General features: G+C 37.0%; 1 protein-coding gene across 1 annotated transcript; it reads right to left on the bottom strand.

Moving 5' to 3' along the window:
- Window positions 1–6,490: 6,490 nt before the first annotated feature.
- On the bottom strand, window positions 6,491–24,768 carry LOC127501020 (A-kinase anchor protein 13-like). Its single transcript, XM_051872735.1, has 9 exons — window positions 24,482–24,768; window positions 12,438–12,500; window positions 12,110–12,315; window positions 10,261–10,435; window positions 8,920–9,025; window positions 8,360–8,399; window positions 8,131–8,272; window positions 7,344–7,376; window positions 6,491–6,588 (listed from the first exon to the last, which is right to left on the bottom strand). The coding sequence occupies exons 2-9, from the start codon at window positions 12,471–12,473 to the stop codon at window positions 6,529–6,531; spliced, it is 798 nt and encodes a 265-aa protein (XP_051728695.1). The 5' UTR covers window positions 12,474–12,500; window positions 24,482–24,768; the 3' UTR covers window positions 6,491–6,528.
- Between the last annotated feature and the right edge of the window lie 678 nt (window positions 24,769–25,446).

The raw sequence follows: 25,446 nt of genomic DNA, 5'->3' as shown, positions 1-25,446 counted from the left end.
TTCTCTCCTCCCCTTCAGTGAAACGGTGTTGCCTCGTTCAGGAAGCGCAAAATGACTATCCCAGACCGCCTCTACCCTTATTAAAACACTCTCACTGTAATTCTAGAACGCTTATATGAACATAACATATATAATAATAATAATTGTACATGGTTAATTTAAAACTGGCGGTATTTGTGAAAAAATGCATATTGTAAATAACTTTTTTTTTTTATTTAATTCAAGAAGTAAACGTCTCTCCCTCTCTTTAAATGTTTGTTACAGTCATCCAGAAAAAAAATATTAAAGCCAACTCCCTTAAGCACAAGTCCTGTAATGTCAAATTAAACTGTAAAAATGACATATGTGTTACCTTTCTGAAGGCATGTTGAAGGAATATCCCTGCATATTATAAAATGTATTCATTTAGCTTAAAAATGCAATTCATTAATGCTTAACTGATATCATATGTAAAATAATAATTAAAAAAAAAAACTATTGTCTATAGTCATTTAAGTACAATAGTCAAATGCCACCATCTGCCATGATGTAATGCTGCTACTATAAACAACAGCAATGAAGACTCTCAAACCCTGTGGCTGAACTCTTTCAAACAATGACGTCAACTTTAGCACCAACACCTATTCAGCATTTCTCAGAGAGATCTAGAAGGAACTAACACTAATGTTCGGAAAGCTTGTGGTCTGCATACGCCGGCAAAAAGCACCCATGAGTAAAATCAGACTACCTTAAAATGAAAATGAAACGATAGACAGAATTAGACTCAGAATTAGAGTTAATTTATTATACAAATTCACATTTAATAATGAAGACATTTAGTTGCAACCTACAACTTCATCTTAGATTGGAAACCATGTATCCATTTCTAAATGCTGCAGTATTTTAGTGGCTCTGCACGCACCTCTGCAGTGATTACCTCTGTGTACCGGCAAAGGCAGAAAATGGTGGACGTTTTCTTTTGGGAAGAGAGCCGAGGGGAGAGGAGGGGAGATTCTTTTTTCTGCTGTGGCCACATCTGTCGCCATGCCAACAGTGTACTTAGACTTTGGCTGGGTTATGAGGGGAGCCTGGAAAGTTTACAGTGGGCGGCAAGGTTTTTGGTTTATATGGGCACATTCATACAAGCGTGTAAAAGACTGGCTGCTCTTGTGTTATCTTTTTTCTTTTTTAAATATGTTGCATGCTCTCTCAGCAGATTAAAGCAAGATTAAAGGAGGTCAAATCTTTCAACAGATGTACGGTCCCATCTAGTCATTTTGGATTCGTCAAACAATACTGACTGTAGCTCAGACTTACATAATCTGGTCTACATAATCTGGTTGTGGAACAAATAAGAGACCAGAGTTATACGAGCAGAGATTGGGAGTTGGAGAATAAAATTAAAAGCTCAGATTTATTTCTGTGATGGCAAAGCTGATTTTTTTCAACAGCCATTACTCCAGTCTTAATTTTTTTGAAAGTATAATATTTTTGCTGAAACTGATAAAAAAATTTTTTTTTCAGGATTCTTTGATGAATACAAAAAAAAAAGTCCATAAGTTATTTGAAATAGAAATTTATAAGATATTATACATGTCTCTACTGTCACTTGAATCAATTTAATTCAATTTAATACGCAAAAAACTGCGATGCGCTGTGTATTCTGACACCTTTCTATCAGAACCAGCATTAACTTCTTGAGCAATTTGAGCTACAGCAGCTCGTCTGTTGGATCGAACCACACAGGCCAGCCTTCGCTCCCCACATGCATCAATGAGGCCTGGCCGCCCATGACCCTGTCGCCAGTTCACCACTGTTCCTTCTTTGGACCACTTTTGATAGGTACTGACCACTGCAGACCGGGAACACCCCACAAGAGCTGCAGTTTTGGAGATGCTCTGACCCTGCGTCTAGCCATCACAATTTGGCCCTTGTCAAACTCACTCAAATCTTTACGCTTGCCCATTTTTCCTGTTTCTAACACATCAACTTTGAGGACAAAATGTTCACTTGCTGCCTAATATATCCCAGGTGCCATGATGAAGAGATAATCAGAGTTATTCACTTCACCTGTCATATATATATATATATATATATATATATATATATATATATATATATATATATATATATATATATATAAAAAAAACACACAAATACATATCTTCAGTACACTATATTGTATGTCTTATTAAATTACTTGATAGTAAAACAGAAACCTTGTTTGGTGTGACTGTAGTAAAACAGTCAATTACGTCATCGTTTGTCTCTCAGAAACCCATCCCTCCACCAATCACCATCACTATTTCAGTAGAAAATAAGTATATGGCGGCTCTTTCTGTGAAATCCGCCAGCTCTTCAACTTTAAATAGTGAACCACCATTCTCTCTTTCTCTCTCTCTTTGGTTCACTGTGTCTCCAAGGAAGGACAGATTGCACTGTGGGCGGACTTCCACACAAGTGTTTCAACACTTGTTCTCCCTCTTACTCACGATTTCTTTAATTTCATGCACACAATCTTTCTTCCTTGTGTTGGTAATAACAAATCTGTGGCATGGGACTAGTTTATTAGCAGTCAGATTTCAGCCCCTGCAGCACTCCTGACCGAATCAATAATGAATACTCTTGTCTTCACTGAGTATTAGAGGGCTGCCTCTGTACTCGGATACTGCTGATGTTACTGGAGCGATCTGCTGCAAGCTATGCTAACAAATGCTAATAAGCGAGATGCCACTTCATAATCAGTGCCGGTTCAACGAGTACACTGACTGCAGATCTAATAGGCTGATCTTGTTATTCATCATTCATTTTATCTCAGAAGATTTATGGTTTACTGAAGATGTACAGAGCAGAATTAGGCACAAAAAAGGTAAAGTGAACACAAAATTTAGCTGCAGTGTGTACATGGCCAAAGAGATCTAGAAGTTTCAAACTGTCTCAAACTCAAAAGTCACAGAAGTCTGCAAATTTAATATGAACTGAAATATTTCTAATCAAATTCTTCCAAAGCCAAATTAAGTCAGCGATGCTATAGACAATAATTTTAAAGTTTGTGCCAAGAACTCATTTGATCCTATTTTGAGAGAAACATCCAAGACAAATATGATAATTAAACAAATCGAGATCTCTAGGTCTCCTGATCTAAGAGCAAAAAAGTTCCTTTGTCATAGATTGATCTAACCTTATATGCTGTCTAAGAAATAGAGCTCATTTATGTGTTATGCACATTTTGTATCACAATTTGCATTACATTGAAGCTGGTAGTTACAATGATAGTGGGTGTTAGCTGTGGCCATGACTCTACACTGAAATAGATGGATAGAAAGAGAGAGAGAATGAAAGAGAGAGAGGGAGCGTTGCTGTGGGTTACCACTCTATAGAGGAGGCACTGGTTTCTGCGGCAGACGGGAAAATGTGGTTTACTGTGTGTGTGTATATGACAGTAGGAGTTCTAGCAAGGACAGTGTGTGTGTGTGTGTGTGTGTGTGTGTGTGTGTGTGTGTGTGTGTGTGCAGAGATAATGACCAGGTTCTGGAGGCTGAAGCCCACGAGGCCTGTCATTCAGCACAGACTGTGTCACACAACACAATGTGATGCCTTAAGGTGAATGTGTGTGTGCACATTTGTATTCATGAGTGTATTTCTAATTTTGTCTAAGTGAGATGCAGCATCAATCATAGAGGTTAGGGAGAAGTTAAACAAAAACAAAAAAAGTCTGTCTCTCACAAACATACGTGATATATTGAACAATCATGATATATTTGTGATTTTATACAGGCCAATATATAATAATATAAACTTGCTTAAATATTTTAATATTTAAACAATACATTTTCCTTGTTTAGTTAGTGAAAAATGTAAAGAAAAAAAAAAAGATTATTTAAAATGCATAAAATGGATGATTTTTATCAATTTCTTTTGTTCTTGTTGCGTTTTAAATGTACTTGCAACAAGGGCCTTGGTTTGGTTTAATAAATAAATATAAAATATTTAAATATAAAATTAATAAAAAAATCAGCATCAATCTACTCCAGTGTCACATGATCCTTCAGAAATCATTCTAATTTGCTGATTTGCTGCTCAAGAAACATTTCTTAATTATTATCAATGTTGAAAACAGTTGTGCTGCTTAATTTTTTTGGGGGAAACTGCAATAAACTTTTTCAAGATTCTTTGATGAATAGAAAGTTCAGCATTTATTTGAAATACAAATCTTGTATTTCATTATAATTGTGTAAATATTATGCATTTCATACGTTATAAATGTCTTTACTTTCACTTTTGATGATCAGTTTAATGCTTTTTTTGCTAAATAGAAGTATTAATTACTTAAAAAAAAAAAAAAAAAAAAAAACTGACCCCAAACTTTTAAATGCTAAATGGAATATATATATTATAAAGGAATTTATATATATCTATTCTATCTACCATTCAAAAGTTTGGGGTCAGATTGTTTTTCTTTTTCCACACATACATATACATATTTATTTATTGATTATAACATTAGATAACCTTATCTAATCTCTCACACTCCCTTATTTTAACATCTCATTCATTTTTCCATTTCAAAATAACTCAGATTCCAGTCTGTCAGTGGAGGTGTGGGAGGAGCTCTCGCTGACACATGTCTCACAGATGTTTGCTCTTGTGGTGGGATTGCCAAATCAGGCAATAACCTTAAAAAAAGCCCTGTGCTCCACCCTGTGGGCCCCTCTGTGACTATGAGCCTCCCAAAAACTTGGAGTAAACAGCGCAGAAAATGGTTGACAGTTAGGGGGGACACAGTTGCTGTAAAATGACTTCCAGTAAATACTCCAAGCCGTAATACTCCAAGCACATGTGTCCATCTGCATTTTCTGGGTATTTCCCACCTGATGAAATGTATTTTATGACATTCCGGTCAGAAAGGAACTCTGTAATGTGTAATGCACAATGTTTATCTTCTAAGACTTAAATGAAAAGTGGTGCAGAACAGAGAAAGTGTACTATCTTATAAACAGAGTGGTGGGAAAAAAAGAGCAACTGAAAGATACAAAGAAAACAAAGGGGACATCTGAAAGTTAAAGATAATGGCAGGAGGAAACAGGCCAGACGATGAGATGACTCTCCCAGACTGTTTACTTTTCAGCTAATAATCATTGTACACACACACACCGTGCGCACGCGTGCACACAGACACACACACACACACACACACACACACACAGACACACAGACACACAGACACACAGACACACACACACACACACACACACACACACACACACACACACACACACACCCCTGTACTGTGGTGGTACCACTAAATAAGATGGAACTTCACTATATCCCATGGTGTTGTATGATTACTTCATTTATATTCGCTGCACAGGTTTCACTACAAATAATAACTTAAAGTTTGTCAGGACGTTTATGTTGGCTTGTCAGTGTTGTTTGAAATGTTTTCAAATGTAAAAACTTCAAAAGCAAAAAAGTTTACAGTCTTATAAAAAGTGAAAAGCATTTTGAAAGTTTTTGTTAAATCAAGGAAAATGTTCTACTACACCCAAAAAACCGTAGTAACACCATGGTACTTTTTGTAAGGGTTACTTTTTTCTTCCCACGTAATCGACTTGGTGTAATTAAATAGTCTTTGAAGCCTATGTCCAAATTGTTCCCACTCATTGGTAAAGAATCAATTCCCAAAGGCTGACAGAGTTAAAAACAAACAGTCATGCTGCTTTAAGATTGTGCCTGTGGTCTGTCCTCTCACAAGCTCCTTCCTTGTGTGTATATGGGGTCAGATCAGGCTCCAAACAGCTGACTGGACCCGTGTGTAATTGTGTGTGGGTAAGCGTATGTAAGCGTCTGGATCTTAGAGAGAGAAGCAGAAAGCGCTTTCCAAGGAAGTTTAGTCACATGAACATCGGTCTGTGCTTCCCAGCTGATCATATGGTTGTGTTATAATCAAATGGTGAAAAAATGCATAACCATAAAGCAGAAGAACATTCAACAAAACCTCAGACAGAATAATGTGGCAATTAGGGTTTTAAAAAGTCGAGGAAAAGAAAAAGACTATTTAAGTGAAGAGTCTAGCTTGCTTTATAAAGAAAGTGCCAGCCTCATAAAACTCCTCCTTTCTTTTGCTGGACTGTTTGTGTTGGAGCCTGCGGGCCTGGCACTAAAATCATATTCCCTAAAGTGGACGTGTAATCATGAGTGCCAATTCTGTCGACGCTCCCTCAAGATCTACACAGAACGCGTGTGTGTGATTTTTAGTGGTATGATGTCATGGAAAGACCCGCAATTCAAACAGACCTTTAGCTGTAATGATAAGAGTATGGGTTTTAATGATAACTGGGTAAATGTGATGAATGACGCATTATATTGAACTGGCACATGTTTATATGAAATCTGGTTTCTGCTTTAAATTAAAATAAATAAATAAATAAATAAATAAATAATAAATAAATAAATAAGGTAACTGTGATCCTTTTCCCCAATTGTGACTTTATTACCAATAATAATAGTAATAACAACAACAACAACAACAACAACAATAATTTAGGTTTACAATGGGATGTAGTTTAAAATGTAATTTTTGAACAATTCATCAAAGAATCTCAGTTTCTACAAAAAAAAAAAATATATTAAGATCAATGGTTTTCAAACGTGATATAATAAATGTTTCTTTAGCACCAAATCAGCATTAGAATTAGAATGATATCTGAAGGATCATGTGACACTGAAGACTAAAGTAAAGATGCTGGAGAAAAAAAAAATGTTTTTATTATATATATATATATATATATATATATATATATATATATATATGTAAAGATGCTGAAAAATATATATAATAATATATATATATATATATTATAAAATGATAATTTTTCACATTATATAGTTTTTATAGTATTTTTGATCAAATAAATGTGAACATGCTCACTTTTGAAGGCTAGTGTAGTCAAAAAAAAAAATCATATCTCATTGTAAACTTTGTCTCACTGTAAACATTCTCCTAATCTCCTTACTCTGAAACAGACTTCTACAGATTTGACAGTCCAAGAACATGACTAACACTAATATGAGCAAACAAGGGCTATGTTTCACAAGCACTGCGATACTGACTCAAAAACAATGTCATCTTTAGACCTGTCATCACTCGACCATAAAATCCTACTTCCTCATGTCATAGTAGTAAACTGGGTCAAAGATAATATTTTGATCACTGTCCATCCTTAAAACTGCAAAAGCTGCTTTTTCATTCAGTCATATGGGTTTCCCCACGTTTCCTAAACCAGCCAATAGATTTCTTGAACTAACTGAAACCTAAAGGGATAATTCACCCAAAAATGAAAAAAAAGTCATAATTTACTCACCCTTGTGTCTTTCCAAACCTGACGTTCTTTCTTCTGTAGAACATAATGGAAGATATTTTGAGTAACATCTGACTTATCCATACAATTAAAGTCAATGGTAACCAAAACTGTTATCAAAATTCTTCAAAATATCTTTTGTGTTCCAAGGAAGAAAGGCTCTCTATCAAACACAAAAAAGCAAGACAATTGCATTCCATCTCATCCTCATCAAATCGCTGGGACTTTTCTGATTTTCTTTAAAAATATATATATTTTTTTTTTTTAACATTTTTGAATTTAATAAGACAAATTATTATGGCTTTGATAAGACATTAAACCTGTAAAATCCATGGCAGTTTCTGATCAATTTTGGAGCTGGCTTCTAAGTTAGCAACAGTGAGTCAGCATTTGCCAGGTTCTTATGATTCATGGCAAGCTGGAGTCTGATTCTGAGCATAAACAGAGCTGTGGGATTTGAGCTGGGAGCTAAATGAAAGTTTAAACCATATATCATTAGAACAACAACTAAGAAAGGCAGAAACTGAAATGTTAGAGAAAACGAGTAGAGGAGGGACACACAGGGTTTGATGTCAATTATCAAGCTCTCTATTAAGCACAACTGTCTCACTCTGCCCTCTGTTGGACTGAAATAACACTATCACCTGGTTCCACTACACTGAAAAGCTGCATGCAACTGGTAACACTTCACTTCCAATGAAAGATTAACACAACCACCCAGCAGATATCATAATTAACGCCAACACTGTTTTGCCTTCTGACAAACTGACAAAGAAAGCTGGGCTCCTACCTTGCGAATAGCGGTCATCTTGCGTAGGAAGCTCAGCGTTCGTCCCAGGGGATTTCCTGATGCGTCTTTGCTTTCATCCCCCTCAGCCTTTATTTGTCCTCTTTCTATATCCCAGCCCAGAGCAGCATACTCACTGTCTATACTGTACCAGAAAAAAGGTGAAATGGTTGCATTAAAAGTATAGATATTTACAATATGTCAAAAGGCATTGCCTGATTAAAACACACACCTGTGAGATGAACCTCCAATCTGGTGGTACGAAACACTCTCTAGATCACATCGAACAAGACAAGAAAAATGTTCTCATTAATTAAGGAAATAAAACTTAAATTCAACAAGCACGTGACATAATGCCGTCATCTCACTGTTAGTTTCAGTTTCAGAGCAAGAAAATGTCACAAATAAAGAGTCAAAAACAGTGAATATAACAAAAATATTATAACACTTTTTATTTTAAAGAAACAGGGAAAACGAAACTACTATTCAAAAGTTTGGAGTTGGTAAAAATTTTAATGTTTTTGAAAGAAGTCTTTTATCCTCACCAAGGCTGCATTTATTTGATCAAAAATACAGTAAAACAGTAAGAATTTATTTATTTCTTACAAAAAAAAAAAAAAAAAAAAAAAAAAAAACTTACTGACCCCAAACTTTTGAACAGTAGTGTATATAACAAAACTTTATAAAAATAGAAACAAAAATGTTAGAAAAAGAACCACATAGCAAAAAGAATTCATAATTTCATTTAAATGAGTTCGTATGAATGGAAAATCCTCAACACACTTAACTGACCATGGCAGTAGGAGCGCGGACGAGGGGTGGAGCTCTTAGGCATCTGTTGCATCATGCACAGGCTGGGGGCGGAGACACTGCAGCCATGCATCTGATTGGACTGCTCCTGAGACAGTTTTAGAAAGAATGAAAAAAACAAACAAACAAACAAAAACATACTAGTTAACAGACTTGACTAAATAAAAAATAAAAATATTTCATATGCACTACCGTTCAAAAGACGGGTCGGTAAGATTTTTTAATGTTTTTAAAAAGAAGTCTCTAATGCTGCATTTATTTGATCAAAATACAGCAAAAACATAATATTGTGAAATATTATTAAAAGTTAAAATAACTTTGCTATCACAAAAATGTATTAAAAGAAAAAAAGTTGAATTTTCAGCAGTCATTCAGGACTACATGTTTTCATTTCAAAATTCCGTACTTTTCTAGACTCAAATTTCCAAACCTAGCTATAGATTTTTCAGACCATATTTAACATAAATGGTTCATACAGCATTATATTAGTACAGTCATCTATAAATATTTTTCGTTTTCTTTTTTTGTCATTGGTTTTCTCGAAGTGATAACATGCGCTTACATGATGAGAAGAACCTAAAACGCTTTATAACCTGCACACAATAACCTCTGACATATTGGTTTGATAATGTAAATATGGTTTGATGCTGCATGATCATCAAACAGTGAAGTACAGTTCTCTATACTTATCCAGAACTGCAAATAACTCAAATCTAATTCCATATTTTTCCATACTTTTGCAAACTGTCAGAACCCTGGATTACTCCAATCTTCAGTGTCACATGATCCTTCAGAAATCATTTTAATATGCTGATTTGCTGCTCAAGAAACATTTCTTACTATTATCATCAATGTTGAAAACAATTGTGCTGCTTTATATATTTGTGGAACGTTGAGACATTTTTTTAGGATTCTTTGAAAAGAAATGTCAAAAGAACTGCATTTATTTGACAATTCATTTTGAAAAAAAAAAAAAAAAAAAAAAAAAAAAAAAGTCCTTTGCTTAAAATATAATTTATTGCCATCTACTGTAAATTCAAATGCATCAGCAGCATTATTTCATTTTGCTGAAGAAATTTTACATTTTCCCTAAATATACAAAAATACGGTCTGAAACTCTTTAAATTTGTTAGGTTTTTCTCCCTTTTTCAAAATATGATCAGTTAAATGAGGTGCTGAAACTTGATCTCAAATTTACATGAGTTATTTTATTTATATTTATATTGTCTATGGGGTTTGCAGTTTCAGCAAGGATGCTGCCTTAGAAGTTGCATGTACACAATACACAGCAATACAGCTCATTAGTTGTGTGCGTGTTCTAACCTCCAGCACTGATCGATGATGTTCCTGATACTCTGCACCAACTTCCTCCTCTGTAAGTGACGTCAGGGAGGCTTGAGTGATAGACCTGCGACGGGCTTCACGAGCTCTTTTTGACCTCAGTGCACCATTCAGCACTAAGGACATCTCATCTGGGTCCAGATCTTCCAGACTCACACTGAAAAAGAGACAGAATCAACACTAAATTCACATACATTGTTATTGCATGACATGATACAATAACTCTTGGCAAGTAATTGTAGGTCAGAATTGTTTTTGTCCTGACGTCTGATAAGTATCTTTACAGAGCAACCACAAATTATAACTTCCACAGTACATCTGCAATAACATAAACAAACATACACATACTTATGTAAACGCACACACATATATACAAACTCATAACATTAAAGTTTTAAAAACTTCAATCTCACTTGTTTCTCTTCCTTTGGTTGATTTTAAGTCAGTTACACTAACCAGAAAACGACCCAAACTGCAGTGTAATGTTAGCTCCCTAACGGAGAGACCTATGTATGTCTGTGTGTGTGTGTCTCTGTCTCCTCACTGGATACATTGGCACTGGCTGGTAGTGATCTCACAATAATAGTCCACAGAGTGACACAGTAGAGGCCCTATATCAGCACAGTTGTGGACGAATGTGTGTGTGTGTCTGTGTGTCTCTGTGTTTGTGTGTGTGTGTGTGTGTGTTCTTGTATATATGGTTTATGAGGACACAAATGTATATAATGACATGGGTATTACAACGTAAACATGGTTTATGAGGACACTTCCTGATGGGTAGGTTTAGGGATATAAGGTTAGTCTAAGGGAATAGAAAACACAGTTTGTGCAGTATTATGCAGTACAGTACCTTACGCCTATGCACAGTAATTACACCTATGGAGAGTTCCCGTAAACCACATTTACAAGTGTGCGCATGTGTGTGTGTGCGTGAGAGAGAGAGAGAGAGTAATACAACAACAGCGTTGAATAAGAATTGTCAGTTCGATACGCGGTCCGAACCACTGATTCAAAACTAAAGATTCGTAAAGCTTCAAAGCTTCATGAAGCAGTGTTTTGAAATCACACATCACTAGATATTGTTGAATAAAGTCGTTATTTTGTTTTTTGGCGCACAAGCAGTATTCTTGTCGCTTCATAACATTAAGGTTGAACCACTGTAGTCACTTGAACTGTTTTAAATACGTCTTTAATAGCTTTCTGGGCGTTGAAAGTGTTAACTGTCTTGCTGGTAATGGAGGCCTCACTGAGCCATCAGATTTTATGAAAAATATCTTAATTTGTGTTCCGAAGATGAACGAAGGTCTTACGGGTGTGAAGTGACATGAGGGTGAGTAATAAATGACAGAATTTTCATTTTTGTGTAAACTAACTTTACTACTTTTCCGGTCCTCGAATGACGGTAATTACGTTGCTTTCTATGGGGGATAAAAAAAACTTCTTAGATTTAATCAAAAATATCTTAATTTTTGGTCCGAAGATGAACAAAGGTCTTACAGGTGTGGAATGACATGAGGGTGAGCAATTAATGACAGAAAGTTCATTTTTCGGTGAACTAACCCTTTAAAAGGGGTTTGCAAACCCTTAGAGGTCTGAGAGGGAACTGTGAGGGAGTTGTTTTGTTAGAAATGGCAGTTAAATGAATATTTATATTTTACATATTAAAAAAAGTATTTAAATACTATTTTATTTACATGATAGCATTTTATTATGTCAGTACAGATAAAGCCAAAATAGTCAAAAGTTCCTTTTTTTTTTTTTTCAATTCAGGCAGAGTTCACTTGGACCATTCTGAAGTACTGAAGTGCCACAGAGGTAAATGTGTTTTCACCTGCGTGTGTCATTAGGTGGATATCCCTGTGCCAGGGATCCAGGTTCCCAGCTATGTCTCCTCCAGGGGTCGATCTGAGTCAGGTGACGAGTAGCAGGGGAGCGCAAGGTCACGGCCGGAAGACAGGGAGAGATTGGTGGAGAGCAGTGAGGAGGTGAGAATGAAGAACATGAAGGACGAGGAGAGGGAGGAGGAGTGCTCGACATCTGAGAGTAATGAGTAAGAAAACGAACAAATGAGTTTGTGTTTTAAAGTGTTCATTTGAACAATTCATGTTAACATACACAGTTCTTTCCTCACACAGAAACACATATGCACAATTTCCTACCGTGTCCATAAGGTCAGGCAGCTCCTCAGGGCCCATACTCAGATTATAGCTTCACTGCTCCCCCTACAGATCAAAATATGACATTACTATTCCTTAATGGATTAGTTCACTTCAAAATTAAAATTTCCTGATCATTTACTCACCCCCATGTCATCCAAGATGTTTACGTCTTTCTTTCTTCAGTTGAAAATAAATTAAGGTTTTTGAGGAAAACATTCCAGGATTTTTCTCCACATAGTGGACTTCAACGGATACCAACGGGTTGAAAGTTCCAAATTGCAGTTTCAATGCAGCTTCAAAGGGCTCTACATGATCCCAGACGAGGAATAAGGATCTTTTCTAGCAAAACGATCATTCATTTTCTAAAAAAAAAAAAAAAAAAAAGAAAGAAAAAAAAAAAAAGTATATACTTTTTAACCACAAATGCTCATCTTGCACTGCTCTGCCATGCACCATGCACTACATAATCATGTTGGAAAAGTCACGCGTGACGTAGGGGGAAGTACCGAGCAAGTGTTTACAAAGCGAACGTGCAAAGACTAAACCAGACTGTCCTCCAAAAAAAAAAAAAACCCAACCCTATAGGTCGTTTTTTTCAAGCACCTTATTACGACCTATATTTACGTTTTAAAGTCATGCGCCCTCTAGCAGGCGTAAAAATAATGACAGTGTCGTGTTACGTCTGTCGTCATGAAATGACGTATGACCGTCGTTACCAATCAAAATGCGTGTTCATTTAAATGCAATGTGTGGACTTTTTACACCATTTGTCCTATTTCCATTTAGCAAAACTCATTTTTTTTATTAACGACTACACCTACCCCAACCCTAAACCTACCCTTAGTGATTTATAGTGCATATACACTGAGCACATGCATTCCCTGGAATCGAACCCACAATCACATGATTGCATATTGCAATGCTCTACCATTTTAGCTACGCGAAACCCTAAATATGACGCAGATAAAAGGGTACAATGCATTAAAACGAAAGCGTCCTGTTGTCGATAGCGACGCAACTTTAGCAAACGCTCCTATGGGTTGTATTTCATGCATTAAAATAAAAGTGTCCTGTTGTCGATAGGGGCGCAACTTTAGCAAACGCTCCTATGGGTTGTATTTTATGCATTAAAATAAAAGTGTCCTGTTGTCGATAGGGGCGCAACTTTAGCAAACGCTCCTATGGGTCGTATTTCAGGGAAGTGACAAACGACCTATATGGGCGTATTGGTTGGAGGACATGTTGGTCAAACGGCCTTTACAAAAAAAAAAAAAAAAACGATTTTGACGTTGGAGGAGAACATGAGATCTTTTCGCCTTACCGCGGTACTTCCGCCTACGTCACTCGTGACCTTTCCAAAGTGATTGCATAATGCGTGGCGGATCACAGAGATAGTGCAAGATGAGCATTTGTGTTTAAAAAGTATATATTTATTTATTTTTTTTTAGAAAATGATCAATCATTTTGCTAGATAAGACCCTTATTCCTCGTTTGGGATCGTGTAGAGCCCCTTGAAACTGCACTGAAACAACAATTTGGACCTTTAACCCGTTGGTAACTGTTGAAGTCCACTATATGGAGAAAAATCCTGAAATGTTTTCCGCAAAAACCTTAATTTATTTTTTAATGAAGACATAAATATCTTGGATGACATGGGGCTGAGTAAACTATCAAGAAATTTTAATTCTGAAGTGAAGTAATCATTTAAGAATGTGCTTGGGTAAAATAGTTGAAACAACAAACAAACATAACAAAAAAAAAGAAAATGAAGAAAATGTGAGTGGTGCAAAACTTGCTAGCACAGTGCTATGAATGGTTGCCAGGAAATTATATGGTTGCAAAATTGTGCACACAAAAGTGTGTGTTGTTTGTTTTTTTAACACACTGTTATCTGGTTGTCAAGGTGTGCTGGATGGTTGCTAAGTAGCTGTTTTATTAAATGTAGTCAGGTTCAGGGCCGTCCCAAGCATGGGGCAGAGCCCAATGCGAGTTAGAGGAAGTGGCCACCCCTCAGTCGGTCCGTTTGCAAGTGCGTTCCGGAGGGGTGGGTCCCTAAAGCGCGGGCTAGTGCGGTCGCACCAGTTTCACCACCCTAAGGACAGCCCTGATCAGGTTTATGCAGTCATATCAAATATTTCTGACTTCTATACATCCAGTTAATTAGATGTTTAGGATGTGTAACAACTGTAGAATGTGTAAATAAGCTTGTTATCTGATATCACATTACAGTTCAGTTTACAGCTGCAATAAAATTCCAGCATATGAGTTATAAAAGCTTCCTGGGTCATTGCACATTTAGTAAAAATGTGTCATATCCTCACAGTGTTTTAATTCCAATCACAGGGAGTTTATGAAAAGTAAGTGATGAGGTGGAAACAGCTTTCGTTCTTGTTTTTACTCCAAGAGTCTGCTTATCTCTCATTTTACCTCCCTCTTCCCCTCGGTCTCTATGGTTATCTCATATTACATAACACTGTTTTGAAACAGTCTGAAGTGTTTCTTCCATCCTTTTTATTCCTATTCTATTAGGAATGCATTGTGAAGCACACATAGTCCTATATAAAACCATTTCCTCTCAAGAATAATGGTTTCTGTCTCTCTAGTATTCCAGTTAGTATTCCACACATTAAAAGTGAGTAATGTTCTGCAAATAATTTGTCTATGAATGTACACGCCACAAAGACACGATCTGCCAACAGGTCAAGATAAGGTTGTCATTACTTCTGTTCCACACCTTTGTGTATGCAAGCACGTACAATGAGAGAAATTAAGCTGACTGTAGAAAGAGAATGTAGAGGTTGAGATTGTTGCGATCAAAGTTCATGATTTTGTTTCCTAGCAACAAAACTGTTGTGGCACTGTGTGTAATGCTTTTCAATCATGCATCTCTGTTCTTAAACAGTACATTTCTACCATCACAATTTTTTTTTAAAAGGCATAGCTCACCCAAATATTAAAATCATTACTCACAGCATTTTTTTTTTTAAACTGTGGAAAACAAAATATTTTTTTGAAGAATGTACTTTTCCACCTAGGCAGTTACAATGAATGGGGACTCGAGCGGTCAAACTTCAAAAAGGAAACAAAAGCACCATAAAACCATCTTAAAAGTGGTTCATATGACATATGGGCTTTATAGTCTTCTAAAGTCTATGTGAGGAATAGACTGAATTTAAGTCGTAATTCACCGACAATCTTCGGTTACACTTTATTTTAAGGTGTCCTTGTTAGTTACAGTGTAATTATGCATACTGAATAATATTTATTAACTAAATGTAGGGTTAGGAATAGGGTTTTGTTTAGGGTTAGTTGCATGTAATTGACCCTGCGTTCCATTCGGAAGGGCTCATCCCTATGCCCTAATCCCTTCAAAGGGTTTACCCGCCAGAGTGAGAGCTTCGAAGGGACTCTTTTTTTGGAAGGCACTTCTGTTAACGTGACAATCAAGGAGGCGCCTTTGTCGCACATTTTGTATGCTGGTTGACTCCCAAAAAACACACTCGGAATGATGAGTAGATTGTGTAAGCTGCACCTTTTGTTTAACGTTAGTTTATTTATTTATTTTTGGTTTATCGCACCACGGCCAATGGATATTACTTCAAAAGCAATTGGTTTTAAATGGATACATTTTGCCTATGCATAATTCATGCCATGTAGTTCTAAATTATTTGTTCTCATGCACATTTAATAAACTTATTTATTTCTTTTATTGCCCTAATGTATTCTTTTAATTTGCCAAGAGTCCACCACATTACTGTATGTTCATTAGTGGTGTTACCAATTCCCTTGCTGAATAAGTCAGGGTTTCCATTACAAATACCATTAAAATCATAACAAAATTCATGTATAGTAGCGCGTTTTGGCTCTCCTGTACCCATTCTGTGATGCCAAATAACTTCCCTGTGTGAAGGATCATGGGGGCCCGAAGTGTCCGTCAGTTATACCCTTTGTAATCCTTCATTCCGAAGGGCCCTTTGAAGTGGCCAGTTTTGAGCACTTCGGTTTGGAACGACCCTTCAATATGGCGGCCATGATTATTTTCACTCCGAAGTGCCCTTCAGAGGGTGATATATTCCGTTTGGAACGCACCGTGAGTCAACGAGTTCAACTCAAGAACCAAATCAATTTGTTTTTTAAATGAATCATTAATTTTTGAATCAACTGATTCACTGAATAGGCTAGATCTGAAAATATTAGTGGAAAATCTAAAGTTTACATAGGATGCCTAAAGGTTTTTTCCCATCCGGAGTCACAATGCAAGGGCGAAATCACTAATTACATTGGTTATAGGAACTAATACATATTTTAATAATAAAATAATGCAAAAAATATAGTTTTATAGCTGATATTTTGGCTGCTAAATTTTCACCTTTGGCAGGTGTGGCAAAAAGTACATTTTGGACTCTGTGGAATCTGCTTGACTCAGATGTCATAACATTTAAAATTCCACAAGATCATCACAAGATTACTGATAATAACATAATCACGTTATGTCACCGTGAAGGCAGCCAGCACTTTTTTTTCCTCCAGACACACGAGAACAGCAACTGTCTTTTATACACCCTCTTACCCCTCCTTCCCAGTCTTTTTTTACTCCTCCACCGCTCTTGGGGCTCTTTTCCACTCCTCTCACTGATATATTTACTCGTTGTTGCGTACCTTCTTTCTCCTCCTCTGTCTATATTCACCCTAACTTAAGAGTCTAACCCCAAACAATAGATAGATCAAATTACCGCCAGTTTCATTGCTCAACAGAGGCGTGGAAGTGGATGGTGGATTTTTATTGAACATATCTGATGTCTTTAAAGGTGAGGTGACTTCTGCAGCTCTAACACTGCAATGGAATGGGAAAAAATAATGACCTAATCACTCTGTCCATCTGCCATTGGACAAATAAACAAATCTGTCTCAGGCACACCATTGGTTAAGCCAACATTGCTGTGGTAGCTGGGATGCTAAAAAAAAAACACAAAAAAAAAACATGTTTGGGATGGAATATTAACTTATATTGATGACTTTTAGAAAAAAAATATTAAAATCGAATCATATGATTTAGATTGTGGGGGGTTTCTGACAAAAACATTTGGTTATATTATATAATTAAACAATAATATAAACAATTTGACCACAGTTTCAACAAAAATATTGAAAAAACAAAAATGATTTCTGAAGGATCATGTGACACTGAAGCAAGGCAATGATCTGCTGAAATTCAAACCAAGTATCAGAATGGGGAAGAAAGGTGATTTAAGTGGCTTCTGATCTACTGGTATTTTCACACACAACCATCTCTAGGGTTTACAGAGAATGGTCTGGAAAAAAAAAAGACAATATATCCAGTGAGCGGCAGTTCTGTGTGTGAAAATGCCTTGTCGATGCCAGAGGTCAGAGGAGAATGGCCAGACTGGTTTGAAAGGCAACAGCAAACCAAATAACCACTTGTTACAACAGAAGTATGCAGAAGAGCGTCGTACACATCTTGAAGCAGATGGGCTACAGCAGCTGAAGACGATATCAGGTGCCACTCCTGTCAGCTAAGAACAGGAAACTGAGGCTACAATTCGCAAGGGCTCTCCAAAATAGGATGAGTCTTAAAGGGGTGGTTGATTATGATTTCACTTTTTTAACTTTAGTTAGTGTGTAATGTTGCTGTTTGAGCATAAACAACATCTGCAAAGTTAGGACACTCAAAGTTCAATGCAAAGGGAGATATTTTCTTTTAAAGAATTCTCTGTTTAAGGACTACAGCAAACAGCTGGTAAGGACTACAGCGAGCTTCTTCCCAGGTTAGTGACATCACTAACCCGAAAATTTACATAAATCCTGCCCACGGTAGCACGCAACAAAGGGGCGAGGCTATGTTGGGCTGTTTTAGAGAAGAGGAAGAGTTGTTGTAGTAGAGTGTTGTTGCCATTCCGTCATTTTACATTGGACTGCTTCACAAATGAGGGTCAATTCAACGCTGGATTTGCACAAAACATTAACATGACGGCACATGTTAGTACATGAGTTAGGGCTGGGCGATATGGCTGAAAACTGTATCACGATATCAGTGTTTCATATCGGTCGATATCGATAATTATTGATAATTTTTTCTGACCTATTTAAAATAAGGACCAGGAGAAAAATATATTACATTTAAACATTTTTATTTTAAACTTAACCTTCCTCTGATCATAATCCCCTCAGTTATTAAGACAGAAATGTCAACAACCATGGAAAACTCAAATAATTAAAATGTTGTGCGGTGTTGCAGCTACAGATGTTGTTGGTTGAATACGGCTGTGCTCCAAAGGGTGAGCGCGGCTAAGGTGATACATCAAGTTCGTGGTATTACCAGTCTTGCATAATTTGCAGACGACATTGGTCTGACTACGGTCAGACTTATAATATCCAAAAAACTGCCATACTGGCGAGCTGACTTTTCCTCTTTTATTTACAATTTCCTCGCTCGCTGCGGCACTCATTTTCTGCTTATTAGTTGCCGGTTACTGAAGAGGAATCCAGCAGACCAGCACGAGACAACGATATGGCGCAACCAAACTTGATACTGTTACATGATTGGCTGTTAGCGTGTCACTCCCTACGTTGCTAGGTTACCAGAGAGCGAGTGCCTTTGTTAATGCAGCCAAACTTGCTTCGCAACCTCTGTTTTCTTCCGACGAAGAATAAAAAAAAAGTATCGAACGTTTTATCAAACACATTTTTTATTGATATCGATCATGTGTCTATTGCGATACATATCGTTATCGTTTTATCGCCCAGCCCTAATATGAGTTGAATCAACTCCATAGCAACTACATAAATGTATCCACTAACCATTCAGAAATGTCCAGATACATTCTAAATGTAAGGCTGAACACCGTTACTGACAATCGTCATTTTGACTGCATGAGATTTGCCAGCTTTGTTGTTGTTGAGCAACCGAAGCACGAGCTGTTAAAGCTCCGCCCTCTTTTGGAAAGCAGCCGGGAGCAGCAGCTCATTTGCATTTAAAGGGGCACACACAAAAATCTTTGCTCACACCCAAATAGGGGCAAATTTGACAAGCTATAATAAATGATCTGTGGGGTATTTTGAGCTTTAACTTCACAGACATATTCTGGGGACACCAGAGACTTATATTACATCTTGTAAAAGGGGCATTATAGGCCCCCTTTAATTTCTGCTGTGACATTCAGATAGTAGGGGGATGTGGTGGAACAGGAGATTCACATCATGGATGTGCAGCCGTCAAATCTGCAGCAATTACGTGATGCTATCATGTCAATATGGACCAAATTCTCTGAGCAATGTTTACAGCACCTTGTTGAATCTATGCCATGAAGAATTAAGACAGTTCCGAAGTCAAAAGGGGGTCCAACCCGGCACTAGCAAGGTGTACCTAATAAAGTGGCCGGTGAGTGTAAAACATTAAATGTTTTCAACTGTAGTATTGTTGCCAAATGACCCTAAGGTCAAAAAAAAAAAAAAAAAAAAACCCTACATGCAAGGTAAAACCTGCTTCTAGTACAACTGCTTCACAAAGCTTGTATTGTTAATTACTTTCTATGAATCACACAACATTTTGTTTTGATGGCTCAAAGGCAGCAACTTTCTGTCCAAGCTTTCTTTTAAATGTCCTGCGATTTTCCTACAGCCTATGTTTTTATATTCCCCTCCCTTCTTTCAGAATACACTGATGTCATGTTCACACTGGGTCCCTCTCCCAAAGAGCAAACATGCTGGACAATGGGAGAAAGGATGTGTACAGTGAGTCAGGGTGAACTACAGGTCGTGCAGCTGCGTGCAAGTGTGTATACATACGCATGTGTGTGAGAGTCGAATCAGTGGTGATTGAAGGTGCATCACTGGCACACTGCGCTCAGTTCATGACTCACCTGAAAGTTGTCTCCATTAGCAACAGAATTAGCATCCAAAACCAAGGCAACTGCACTTTTGACATTTCAAAAGAGCCTTTGAATTGTACTGCAGAGAAATATAATCTGATGATTTCAGTTTACAACCGAATCAAAATGAGGGAAATCATGCAACTGGTTGTGGTTGCCTGGTGAATAGAAACTTATTAACAGTCTGCAGGACTAATTTTATGAATTGGGCCATCAAAGAAGCCAATGCACAGTCAGTTTATATTTTAAAATGACAGTTCAATTAAATTACAATTGTAATGTTTTACTCATTCATATTGTTCCAAACCAGTATGACTTTCTACTGTGGAAGTCATTATTTACTCACTCTGGTGTTATTCAATGCTGTATGCCCTTCTCTTTTTTTTGGAACACAAAAGGATAATTAAAAAAAAAAAAAAAAACGTCCATCGCAATTCGTGGATCGATTCCAATATTTTCCGAATGCATTGCGATTCTCTCTCGAATCGATTCTGAGCTTAGTTTTTAACAGTAGATGGCGCTTTAGGCTAGTTTTTAACTGCACGCTCAAAAGCTCACAAAGAAGAGTGCTGAAGAGTGCTTGTGCGTTCGGCTGAGTTTGAGAATGTACTTGCAGCTCAGAATGCTTTTAGGACGCGAGATTAATGTAAACAGCCCACTGCAAACACCCTTGTAATTCACTTCAACCTTTTTGAACTTTATATTTTATTATTTTATAGAAGGTTCAAGTGGTGTGTGTGAGGAATTAGAAGGAAGCAGAGTACGGCTGTTTCTAAAGTACGCAGTGCCATCTGCTGTTAAAAACTAAGCTCAGAATCGATTCGAGAGAGAATCACGATACATTTGGAAAATATCAGAATTGATACAGAATCATTTCTCGATTTGCGATGCATCGATATATATTGCCCCAGCCATATCGTCCGTATCATGGCAGTGAATAGTGACCTTCTTTAAAAAAAAAAAAAAAAGATGCGCAAGTTTCACAGAATGGTGCCATGTGTATATTTGTATATGGGGGAGGGGGGGTAGACGAAATTGTATGGATTATTTAACGAAAATATTGACCTTGGCTATTGGTCATTTGTGTGTGACTGCAAGTTCATGAGACTATTAGTGCCACGGTTTACTCCAACTTGCAGAAAAAGCACACAAGTTGCGAGAAATCAAGCTGTGTTTGATTAGGGGTGGAGCTAAACTCTACAGGACAGTGGCCCTCCAGGACCAGAGTTACCTATCCCCCTCTTACTGTGCGTTCACACCGCCGCTGGCGAGAGCGTTAAAATTTGCCTTGGCTGCCCTGCCAACAACGCTGTACTGTGCATTCAAACCGCCACCGGCGGGAGGGTCAAAGTAAATGACAAGTTGTGGCAACCAATCGGAATCCTCTCAAGCGAGGACCTCTACATTCCGACTGGTTGCCGCTGAATCGCGTCATAGCTCATTACCATAAAGTTGACCTGACTTCAACTCTCCTCGATGCTCTCACCGTCCAAGACGCGCCGTGCCGCTCTCGCTGGAGGTCGCCGCTGGCTCACATTGAAAATAAATGACATCCTGTCACTTTGACGCTCTCGCCGGCGGCGGTGTGAACGCACGATTAGGGGTTAAAAGAAGTTCGATACCTGAGCAGCAGTATACTGTAAGCGAACATCCTGATGCCCCCCACACTGCTGAGATTGGCGTTTAAATAAATATGTAAATATGCTGCTCGCTTTCCTCTCAATAAATTAAAAACACAACATAAATGACAGTGGTAAGAACAAAGCAGTTAAGAAAGCATCTGATCATTGTGATGTGGATATGTTTGCAATAGCTCTGCAATTCAGCACTTCAGGCACGTTATATTTATGCTTTATACAATATGTTGCTTTAAAGGAAGCAGTATTGCAGTATTAAACATGAAAAAAACAGTGTCAGTGTCATTTTTATTTTGAAATAAAATACAATTTCAATTTCTACTAAAGCAACTATGTTTTTCTCACGTCTGACCTCAACTGACTGAACAGAAGAAATGAACCAGAGAAGATTTCAACGTCAAAGAAGGTGGAGCCTCATAGCACATCACCTACTTGTTATGTAATCGCCATGGAAATATGGTAGTTAGAAGGTGTTTACCAGCCAGAACAAACTTTTTCAGAACTTTTCCTAACTCCCAAAATGATTCTAAATGGCATCACATCAGTTTCAAGTATATCGCTTAAAGTATATCGAGGCCTTTACTTCCATTTCTCTGAAGATGTCTACCCCCCTCGCCAGCTTGTGTGCTGTCAGTCACCAAGTGACTATAAACATGCCCTCCACCCCCTTCCCTTTGTCACCCCTAACTCTATTTATCTCCTTTTCCTTTTCTTATTCGCTGAGAAGGCGGCCACATGTAGTCTCAGAGGGGGTTCTAAGTAATACAGAGCTCTGAATAGCACTTACTAATGACTAGATCTCTGTTTGCCAAGGTTAAGGGGTTTCCTGTTACGGCAGACTTTGAACAATTCAAGATCAACCAATGAAAAGCACTTCAAGTTCTCAATTATATAAAGTGTCATATTCAAATAATCTCAAGAATCATTGTAAAGGCATTAGTTTAAGAAACTTTAAAAGGTCAAAAGATCAAAAGCACTGATATTTATCAAAGGAAATGACCTCACCTCAAAAGGTTTATGATCAGAAATCAATGTATTCACAATTAGATCAACTGTTCCTGAGAATCTCAACTTAGGGGGCAGTTGCGTAAACATAGCCATTATGTTAAGATCTAGTATGACACACTAGCAGTTAGTCAAGGGGCAGTCAGTCTTACTTTTCTGTATCAAATTAAGCCAATCTACATTTTTATCTAACTGACTTAAAGTTATGAATAGTCTTAAAAAAAAATTGATGACTAACTTGTAAGACTAGTCTTTGCGGTTTATACAACTGGCCCCAGATCTTTAACTTAGCAAAATGAAGTGGAACTGTGGGACTTCCAAGAAAGCATTCTGGTCATATTTGCAGCATGAAAGAATGAGCGATTTCTTGTTTACGATATGCTGACTTCTACGGTACTCCCCCACATAATGACGCTGTTAACAACAACTGCGCCAATAACACACTTGAGACTCAGTCAGGCCACACACATTCATTGGGTTCGCTGACCTCTGCTCGTCTTTTCCCATTTTCTTATTGCCTTAAATGTCATTTCATTGCCATTTACTGGTCTGTCTCCTTTTAAGTTACTTTACTTTTTAAATTTTTTTAAAGATAACAAACAAAAGAGAAATAATAATAATAATAATACATATAAAAATAATAATGAATAAATAAAATTAAATGACATATAATCTCAAATGACATTCAAATAAAAATTATTTTGTATGTTTATAGGCTATATATATATATATATATATATATATATATGAGCATTAATTTAAAAGTTTGCCTATGCATTCTTTTATTCTATCTATTAAGTGATGTTTGTCTCTTTAATATATGTTACACTTTCATCTGTCACTCTCGCATCTCCAAAGCAAAAAGATCCTGATCCTGCTTAGTTCATGATCTTTTCTGTGTCAATTTCACCCCTAACCTCTGCTTTCCCTAGTTCAATCCTCTTTTCTCATTCTCTCTCCATGAAGTCATGTTTTTAAACAGAACTCCATAGGCAAGAAAACCAGCAGGCCCTCACAAAGGTCTCAGGTAGCACAGGGGCCCCTGGAGATTACAGATATAGGGCCAGACACAAAGAGCTTTCTTTCGCACACTCAATTACACATTCTCAACATCCAAATAGAATTTCATTCTCCTAATCCTTTTCTGCACTCTTAACTGCTGTCATTGTTTACAGAAAGAATACAGAAATGGTTATGCGCACACATGCACACGCACACGCACAATTAACTATTGAACAAACGTAAGGGATTATTAAACATTTTGGTTCTCCGAACTGATAAAAAAACAAAACCCTGTTTACTGCAGGAAATGTACATTTTCGTGTCAATTTATTGATCTTGGGTGGTCGATGAAGAAGTAATGGCACTTAAAAGAGTTAACCCGTGTTCTCCTGTTAGCTACACTTTTTTTCTTTCTTTTTTCTCTTTACAATGTGATTATTTAACTGTACCAGACAATCAGTGAGTAGTCCCACTTAATAAAAACAGTTCGTAGTAACTTTAAGTATCTTACCTGTCTGCTGTGATGTTCTGTTTATATTATATCCTAACGTCTTTCAATTTCACCAACACAGACACTCTTCGATGTTTACTTCCTCTTCAAAAACCTTTAAAATCCTCTTTGTGTGTTCATTTCATCTTAAGCGGCGTAGATCAAATGGTTTCCGAGACGTTTTTAATCATGACATTCCCGGACAAACTCCGGTAAAGTACATCATCATGTCCTCGTTCGCCTGCACTATGCTCGCTCTCGCCGCTCGCGGCCTCTGACCGTGGCGCCATCGCCGCGCCCACATCCGTGACGACATCACAGGTCCAGGTGTGCTGCAGCGGGACTGTATTTATGGCCATATAATTTAGACAACACACTCCACGTGTGTGTGTGTGTGTGTGTGTGTGTGTGTACCCTACTTGGAGCCTACAACTTTGTAAGCACCGGTTTGAGTTTTAGAAGTGAGGACAGCTGTAAATGCTCTATCTACTCAATAAAATTGTAGCAACAGATTACAAGCAATATTATTAATTAAATTCAACATATAAAAATTGAGTTAGAATTAAACAAATTAATTCCTTAAAAGTTAACCATTTAAAATGTGTAAAATTAGCAAACACCATTACAAAAACCCACAAACTGAAATAAAAAGCAGGAGTCAAACTGCCCAAGTAAATGAAACACTGATCACCATAATAGTGACCAAACATTTTCAATCAAATCAACATCTAAACCTCTGTTTATTCTTGTGTTTCTCTTTGCTTCAGTGATTCATTAGGTGTCTTCAATGTTGGCAATAAAAAATAAAGTTCTTAATTCATCTTTGATGTCTGTTATTTTTGTTTAAATTTTACTCATTTTAAATGGTTGACATCTAAGGAATTCATTTGATTAATTCTAACTTAATTCTATTTGTTGAATTTAATTAATAATATTGCTTGTAATCTGTTGCCAAAATTTTATGGAGTAGATATAGCGTATTACTT

The sequence above is a fragment of the Ctenopharyngodon idella genome, chromosome 19, assembly GCF_019924925.1.
Source record: "Ctenopharyngodon idella isolate HZGC_01 chromosome 19, HZGC01, whole genome shotgun sequence".
Classification (NCBI taxonomy): Eukaryota; Metazoa; Chordata; class Actinopteri; order Cypriniformes; family Xenocyprididae; genus Ctenopharyngodon; species Ctenopharyngodon idella.
The sequence above is the reverse complement of the archived record's forward strand: the minus strand, read 5'-3'. Positions and strand labels throughout refer to the sequence as shown.